Source organism: Clinocottus analis, unplaced genomic scaffold (genome assembly GCF_023055335.1).
Source record: "Clinocottus analis isolate CAN_PGR_092001 unplaced genomic scaffold, fCliAna1.0.p SCAF_1, whole genome shotgun sequence".
In the NCBI taxonomy this organism is placed as follows: Eukaryota; Metazoa; Chordata; class Actinopteri; order Perciformes; family Cottidae; genus Clinocottus; species Clinocottus analis.
Window position 1 is genome coordinate 2,605,952 of NW_027175820.1, and position 8,864 is coordinate 2,614,815.

The following is an 8,864-nucleotide window of genomic DNA, read 5'->3' on the forward strand; positions in this document are numbered from 1 at the left end:
AGCAACTTAGCTCTATGTTTTACTAATTATTTACCTCACTCTCAAAGTTATTAGACTTCCTCACAAACAGACCCCAGGCAGTTCGGATTGGCAGCCAAAACTCCTGCACTCCAGTGTTGAGAACCGGAAGCCCCCAGGGCCGCGTGCTCGGCCCCCTCCTGTTCACGGCGCACACCCACAACTGCTCCCCCAAACACGAAGAGAACTCGTGTTTGCAGACAACACTACCGTCATCGTTTTTACATCGAGAGGAAATCGACAACATTGCAGGGCTCTACGGCGGGTGACCCTCTACATATGATATACAGTAGTTGTTCTTTTGGATGAGGTTTTTGTATTTTGTTGTATTGCAGAGAGACTACACTCTGCATTTCAGTGTGCAAGCCCTGTTGTGCAATGACAGTAAAACATAACCTTGTAACCTTTTACTTCTTAACGTGAAGAATACTCGCCAACATAATCTCAAGGGAGCGATCGTTGCGTGGGGTCCCAAACCATATAGTGTTTACTTGGAAGTATGTTTTTGTACATTGTGCTGATAATGCCTCTTTTTGTAGGAATTGTGGACTTTAATTGCCCAGTATTAGTTTTACTTTAAAAACATTTTGGGGGAATTTTTCTACCACTGCTAATACCCACGCTTCAAATTAGAGAAAGGGTCAAAAGTAAAGCGAGACAGTGTGGGCATAAGGCCCCAAATCACTGAACCCAACCCTGAAAACATGCATTCAGGTCGGGTTCACTCGCGGCTATAAAACAGCACTGAAACACACTTGGAAAAAGTATTTCCACGTCAGTTATGCAGCATGGCACAGATTAAATTAGCAACAATATTTTTTTAATGTTTAGCAGACGAAAAACATGATTAGCGTTATTAGTTTCTATTAAGTCTCACAACGGGATAAATTACTCACGGTGAAAGGGAAAAACACAGACAGATTATGTATCCGAAAAATAAATTACTAAAACACATTATCCTCTTTTGTGTCAAGAAGTAAAAATAATTTCCAAATAGTTTGCCAATACAGCACAGACATGAATGCGCGAAAGTCAAACATGGCAGAAGCTGAGGTCCCAGGACATTCAACTTAAGGCCTTTTACCTCTTGCTTGAATGAAAATAAGACATTAAACTTCAAATAGGACAAGCACAGGTGATAACAATTACATTAACGGTGTTTCCGTTCCATTCAAGTGTCCCGGTGGGCGATGACCTCGCACGCTGCATACGCACTGTCAAAAGGAATCATGATACATTGCATTCAGCCATTGTTCATTGGATCTTTTACATCTCTCCAACGCGTCAGGATGTCATCATCGAATAAGGCCTCCTGCCTTTTGATGTGTGACGACCTTTTAAATTATGTTTTGTTCCACAGGTTGGCCATCATGGATTTCAAATTAAATTAACCATTTGGGAGGCCGTAATTTGTAATGCAATGAGGGAAGAATTGTACTGGCGAGGGTCAATGTATCATCACGGTCCCTTTATTGATTTTGGAGTCTTTTGCTTTTTACATTACACGTCGTTGCTTTCGATTCTTTTCTATTCCCGATTGCTGTTGGTCACGACACAAGAAAGGTACAGCTAATGTGACGTCACTGCTTTGAGATTTCAAGGCAGCGGCGGAGACAAAGGTACAAAGGGTCCAGTAATTAGCGTGGTGCCTCAGTTGCTGGTGCATTAGTCACAAAGACTGCGAAATTATGTAACGTGGCGGTGAAAAGTCTCAGAACCCCGATGACACACGGAAAGCATAGAGGAATAGGAACAGTGGAGACACTTAATGGGAGAAAAGAAAAACATACAATTAAATGAAAGCATCAATAAACTGCTCCTCTTGAGATTTCAGGGTAATAGATTTGATGGTGTCTCAAGTCTAAAGATGTGTCCTACCAATGAGTTTAGAGACGTAGTGACGTATAATACTACTAATGTTTATAGAAAACAGGGACACAGTGAATTATAGCCATAAAGTATACTGTAAATCCAGTCATCATTACATTTACCCAGCCATACATGATTATTTCTGACTGATTGATTACCATGGATTGTGTCCACAGTCCAAGTGTTAGCCATGTCATTAACATGAAAAATGGATCTTCATATCCTTATTTACATTATTCTAACACTGCCCACCTTCCGATCATCTGGGTGAAGGCGCGTCTTCATTTCTTCCTGGCCCGGAACGAAAATACAAACAGTTCGAGGTGTCCGTTCGAGGTCGACTGCTGAATGTGGAGACGCAACCGGATGTAAGCAATTCGCTCATCCGGCAGCTGAGAGAGCCCTTTAGCACCCGGGCTAACGTAACCTAAAACGTCAAAACTGTAACATTTCAACAATAACCCTATATTGTCATTCGACAACACCAAAGAACAGACATGATTAAAGCCATCCTGATATTTAACAACCACGGAAAGCCGCGGCTGATCCGATTCTACCAGTATTTTGTAAGTATTTGTGGGGGTCGCTGTTCAAAACATTAGCATTAATGCAACATTAACTATTGCTGCGTTTACTCATTGAGCAGGGTATTAGCTTTTGCCAGCTGGTGCATACTCCACATCAGAAATGTTACTTAGATCTCGTATTCATAAATATACGTGTGGGTGTGTAGTTGTGTGCGTGCGCGTTTAGTATGACTAGCGTTAGCTGGTGCTAGCTTGCAATGGTGTACTGTAGGGGAGCAAACGTAGCTAACAGCTAATCTAGCCCCTTTTTTAAGTGTCAGTTTCTCTTATTCAGGCCATATATAACAATGTATACTTCCCTCAGCAGTTTTAAACGGGTGTAACACACGCAGCTTGTGTGCTTTGTGCAAATACACCGTCACTACTTATGGGCTTAGTTCGTAGTAATCACTGATTAACTAGAGCTCATCAGTGCAGTTGTATTATTGAACATAAATCCAACCTGCTCCACAAGCAGCAGCGGTGGAAGGCTATTTAAGGCCATTTACTCAAGTGTTGTACTCTACATTTACCTGTACGATTAAGTTGCATTATTCTGATGGTGCCCGAGCCAATAGATCAATCAATTGAGGGAGGAAATTATCAGCAGAATACTCCATAATACTCGTTATAGTTGCGGTCCTTCCACTTCAACTACATCAGTAAAATCCAGTTTGTATATGGATGCATGTATAATAATGATGTAATTAGTATTATATATAATGGCATAACAGTCACAGACGCATTATCTGCATTAAGGGCTTTTACTTTTTGTTACTGAAAAACATTTTCCTGATTATACTTAAATACTTTGACATAAATAGCATTTCCAATGCAGGCCATTTACTTTTATTTATTTCTTTTTACACTGTGGTCTTAGTACTTTTACTTAAATTATCTGATTACTTCTGATTAAACATCACTCAAAACAATGGTCTGTGCGGTGACTTTCATTTCCCAGAATTGGTTGGCACTTAACAGACCATGCCACGTGTTTTCCCGCAGGCGGAGGAGATGCAGCAGCAGATCATTCGGGAGACCTTCCATCTGGTGTCTAAAAGAGACGACAACGTCTGCAACTTCTTGGAGGGCGGAAGGCGAGTACTGCTGTTTTTGGCTTCCATGCTGGACACAAAAAAAGTTGTAGTTTGACAAGGGAATAACAGAGCATGTATTTGCACCATGTGTGCTTCTAAAAAAAGATACTGTCAAGTGTGTTTTGAAACTGAAGCGCATGAGTCATAACTGTGTTATTATCCTCAGTCTGTCTTGCCAACTGCAGCTGCACAACTTCATCCACTAGATGGAGGCAAAGCGCACAAAATGTGGACGTGGACTTCTTTTCATTTTTCACATCAACTCATTTACATAGAAAACCCTGAATGTGAAAATTTACAGCAAACACTTATTTGTTTCAGTCTCATTTACACACGACACAAAGCTGGAACTTTCTCGTCAGGTGGCCTTTTATTTATTAAGTATCTCTTTCTTACAGTCTCATCGGCGGCTCAGACTACAAGCTCATCTACCGGCACTACGCGACCCTCTACTTTGTCTTCTGCGTGGACTCGTCTGAGAGTGAGCTCGGCATCCTGGACCTGATCCAGGTCAGCCTCTACTCTGTTTCCAAAGTGAAAAGAAGACTCTCTGGTCGCCTCCTCCCCTCAAGCTGCTTAACATGCTCCTTCCCATTATATTATCCTGCATCTGACGCATTTCGAGGGAATCAAAGCCGTTGCCTCCCCACTAGTTTCTTTTTAATGTCGGGGATCTGAGGAAATGAAACTTAACTCCACTGATTTCGATGGAAATCTCTCCGGGTGAGGTGGTAGGCCTAAAAAATAATAAAGATGTCTTTATTGCACTTAGGATAGCTCAGAAGATATGTAACTCACCCACAATAATTAGTGCCCATAAAAAGAACAAGCGATGCCTCTGACCGGCTCAGCTCTCCCACTGATCGCTGACACCACACGTTTTGTCATCGTCAATAAAAGGGACTTACGGCACGTGGAATAAAACACAGACAGAACATTGTATGTCTGAATCTTGTTGACTTAACCAACACAAAACCCTACAAAAGTAGGAATAGTTTCAATAAACAACCTGTAATTCATGAACATTGTTATCAATATTGGTTTTATTTGCCAAATTATTCGCTATTTCTTTTTTTTCTTTTTTTTTTAAATAAATGTTTAGTGTGAGACAGAACCAATGGCTTCCTGCAGAGTTTGGACCGTCTTCACTTCAGTCATTCTACAGATTTATAAGCACTATGCCAATTAATTATAATCGTTTTTTTAAACCCTCAAATATTCCTTTGTAAAATAACAACATTTGAACTTTATTTGGGGAGTGAGACTTTTGACTCTTCTTCTTCTTCTTCTTCTTCTTCTTCTTCTTCTTCTTCTTCTTCTTCTTCTTCTTCTTAATTATCATCATCATTCGTAGGTGTTTGTGGAGACGCTGGATAAATGCTTTGAAAACGTCTGTGAGCTGGACCTCATATTCCACATGGACAAAGTGAGTAAAAAAAGAAAGTATTCCAAGAAAAATCTTTTGCTGAATTCTATTTTTTAAATTAAAAGTCTGTTAGCACAGTGTGAACCATGTAGCCCAAAGCTATCTGTATAAGACCATGGGAGTGTTTGGTTCATGTTAACTCCATTGTGTGCGTGTGTGCGTGCGTGCGTGTGTGTGTGTGTGTGTGTGTGTGTGTGTGTGTGTGTGTTGAACAGACCTCTCCACGCAGCTGCTTTTCAGAAAAAGCTGCTGTAGTTGATCCAGTTCCTTTCTGTGTATGGGCCCAGAAAAGGTTTTTTAATACAGTAAATCTAACTGGGCCCTTGACATCATACATCATATTTCTTTTGTGTTTCCCCTCGTAAACAATATGGAATCTTTTTTCAGAAGGACCACAACAAGGGTCTCTTCTCTTCTCCACCTGCAGCTGAGCTCGGAGTGTTGCAGGAGACTAATACGCGCACGTCTACACGGCCATCTTGATTGCATTTTCCCAGCAGGAAATTGATGTCATGTGGTGCAGTGGGGTTTGGCCTGAGGAATGTTCCCAAGATGGAATTGGGAAATATTTCGACTCGAGACTTAAACCTTTAGCTTTTCAGACGACGTTCCTGCATCGAGTCTTAATACTCTGATGTTGGACTCATGCAGATTGATAAATTATAGATTAAAGCCCAGCCCTTAATGCTCTTGCAAGGACAAAATGAAGAATATAGCTTTAGGGAATACTGTACCTTGCTGATTACAAAGCGGCTCCACGCATGATTGCTCAAGTTCATCATCCTCAACTTGAGAGCAGTTCTGCAACAGAAGTCTCATGTTCCCCCAAAATACTCTCTGCCAATAGGAACTTGTGACTCTCGGTGTGTGGGAGTGAAATTGAAACTGCTACCTATGAGAGAGATGTTCCAGAGGGGACAGAACTCTCCCAACATTAGTTTTCTATTTGTCCCTCTATCGTTCCCTTTTTGTATCGGAGAAGCTCTAATGAGCCGAGGACTGTTTGGGTGCAGGATTGTGAACTGCCAAACATCTCACCCCTTCAAGCCCCTGACATCTGGCTGCAGTTTCTTCCACAGTTAAAGTTTTGAATCTGGCGTCATTCAAAGTGTTCTGCTGGGTTCAACTATGCGCTCTTTGGATGTTGGAGTCCAGTGACTGAAGCGCCGCGTGTTAACCGCTGCGTGGCGTCCATTCCGCAGGTCCATTACATCCTGCAGGAGGTGGTGATGGGCGGCATGGTGCTGGAGACCAACATGAACGAGATCACAGCCCAGGTGGAGGTGCAGAACCGCATGGAGAAGTCCGAGGTCAGTCGGTCGGCCCCGTCAGAGCGACAGAGTAAACGCCAACACCACAGTTACTATGAGCCTGCTAGCAGACCCGCTGAATCGCCGCCCGCGTCTCGGATACGATCGATGTTTCAAACAGGTCTGATGTTGATGAAAACAACTGACCAATCAGAGCTGAGCAGGCCAAGTGGCGAGGAATGTGAACATCAGCCTCCTACAGCGAGCAAGCTAGCGACATTCATGAAATGTGAAAAACAACATTATTTTTAAGTCAACTTACAAAAATAACAAATGTTTAAAGGACTACTCCACCTTTTCACTTGTAGTCTTCAACCCTAACCAAAGCCGACTCAAGTGACATCTCTTGAGGCAATTTCGATCAGACTTTGTGTTGCTTAAGACAGACATGCGGCAGGATTCCCAGAGGCCTGAAAACAGACTATTGGTGTTTAAACTTAGCACGTTTCTTTGATCCTTTGGAGGGAAAACTTTTAAGCTAACTACTTTTAGCAGCGGCAATATGACGGTCATAATGTATGCATAATGTGTTTATATAAGGCTGCCACCAGATGACGGTTAGTCTAGTTCAGCGTGACTGCTGGGTGGAGCAGTGAGTGGGACTCTGTTCAAAGGTAACAGAATCCGCCTGCCAGCACTTCTACAGCTCGTTAATTTGCATGTACCACAAATTTATGACTAGAAGAAAAGTGATGCAAACTGATGTTCTTACTGTTGTGACATTACCTAACTAACGGTGACCCGGTAGGGAGAGAAAAAAACACATAAAAAACGTATTATCTAATCTAAGGCATACTTTGAAAATGTTTGTCGGTTAAGTATGTTCAATATTGTAGGTGGACGAAAACATTTAAAACGTATTAGTATGGTGTTTATAACCTTCTTTCCTGACAGTAGCCACCCCCTCAGAAATAACAAACATATGTCAATAATTTAGCAGACGCTCTAATCACATCCAGATTGCGATTCACAGTGGCTTTAAAGGTGTTTTTTGTCTTTGTGCAGGGAGGTCTGTCGGCGGCTCCCGCTCGCGCTGTCTCCGCCGTGAAGAACATGAACCTGCCAGACATTCCCCGCAACATCAACATCGGAGACATCAATATCAAAGTGCCGAGCCTCTCCCCGTTCTGAACACGCGTCCCGCTGAGCTCCGCGGGGCTGATGTTCTCCTGATGCAGCTCCCCCAATCCACCCGGTTCTCTTGTTACCGCAGAGAAGAAGAAGAAGAAGATGAAGAAGAAGGTTTTCCATGTGTATTATGGGACCACAGCAGCTTATTCTCTCCCCACATTCCTATCTCCTCACTTAAACTGGCGACAAGCAGAGGATTGTTTTTTCAACAAGTTACTGATTAACGCCCCCGTCGCGAGGATTCGCACAATAATGTAAAGTTTGATTCTATATCCAGAGGATTTTTAATATATATATATATATATATATATATATATATATATATATATATATATATATATATATATATATATATATATATATATATACGTTTTCCCTGCTGTTCTCTATCTCTGTGTTCTATGTTTTTGTATTTCTCCAGTTGTTTTCCTACTCCCTCTGAAAAAGAAAAGACTGCGTTGACCCAGTGCCGATTTTCCTGCACGACTCGTCCAAATCTCTGACATTCATCAGCGGTCGTACCGCCCGGGGATTGAAAAGTTTCCCCTCTTGTCTGGAGCGAGCTTTGTTGGACTCGGCCAGTTCAACGTAATAAGATCTTTTGGCTTCAATGTTGGGTTGTAATTGCTCGAACACATCTTTATCTCCTGTGTGTCTGTGTGTGTGTGTGTGTGTGGAGTGGGATTTTACTCCCCTGCTTTCCTGTCACAACTTGTTTTCCTTTCCCTGTAATATATTGTGTCCCTGACATCCTCTGAGTTTTTTTCGAATGACATTACGGCTCTCCTGGGGGGGGGGCGCCTTGTGCTCAGTACGACAAATGTAAAGGCCGTCTAGTTCTCGCCAAGTTCGAATGCGCCGCGATACGGTCTTGCCAACATTTGTTCCGAGAGGCAACAGACGAGCTTTGCCTCGTTGTTTTTTGGGTCGTTCCGTGTTTCGATGCGTGTTAGTGTCTTTGTTGGCAGGTGTTTTGTGGCCGAGTTATATTTAGCCCGAGTTTCACTACTTCTTCCTGTCAAACCTGTTTGTGTCAAAGACGGTTCCCGCCGGTGTAAATTCAATAAATGAGAATTGCCCCAACACTGTGCATTGCTCATTCCACATTGAGTTTTTTTTTAAACCTTGTCAGCAGGTATGCTGAGTCACCGGTCTGTGGTCTGTGTTGAACCAGCATAACCAGTCGGCACACTCTGTACCTCCTGAGGATCTGAGTTCTTTCTGCTCAACCACAATGTCTTGTTGATACAGCCGCAGTCTTTCAGTTCCTCTCTCTCTCTCTCTCTCTCTCTCCCCCCCCCCTGCTCACTAATTTTGGGGATTTTTTTTTTTTGGAGGGAACTGGGGGGAAGGAATTGAAGGAGCTGTTCCCTCCCTGCATACCCATGCAAAACGTATGGTCGGCTCTCACCACCTCCCACATCCACCCTTACTGACAGCCTGCGAG

The 8,864-nt window shown here is 42.6% G+C and overlaps 1 protein-coding gene across 1 annotated transcript; it reads left to right on the top strand.

The window, feature by feature from the left end:
* The first annotated feature begins 2,250 nt into the window (after positions 1 to 2,250).
* On the top strand, positions 2,251 to 7,691 carry ap3s2 (adaptor related protein complex 3 subunit sigma 2). Its single transcript, XM_068573150.1, has 6 exons — positions 2,251 to 2,453; positions 3,459 to 3,550; positions 3,949 to 4,060; positions 4,905 to 4,976; positions 6,179 to 6,286; positions 7,292 to 7,691. Exons 1-6 carry the CDS (start codon positions 2,385 to 2,387, stop codon positions 7,415 to 7,417), a joined length of 579 nt encoding a protein of 192 aa, XP_068429251.1. The 5' UTR covers positions 2,251 to 2,384; the 3' UTR covers positions 7,418 to 7,691.
* The last annotated feature ends 1,173 nt before the right edge of the window (positions 7,692 to 8,864 follow it).

Excerpts from the sequence above, each read along its gene's own strand:
- ap3s2 (XM_068573150.1), top strand. The coding sequence starts at position 2,385 with ATGATTAAAGCCATCCTGATATTTAACAACCACGGAAAGCCGCGGCTG. Across the intron at positions 4,977-6,178 it reads TCATATTCCACATGGACAAA|GTCCATTACATCCTGCAGGA; the intron begins GTGAGTAAAAAA and ends TCCATTCCGCAG. Across the intron at positions 6,287-7,291 it reads ACCGCATGGAGAAGTCCGAG|GGAGGTCTGTCGGCGGCTCC; the intron begins GTCAGTCGGTCG and ends GTCTTTGTGCAG.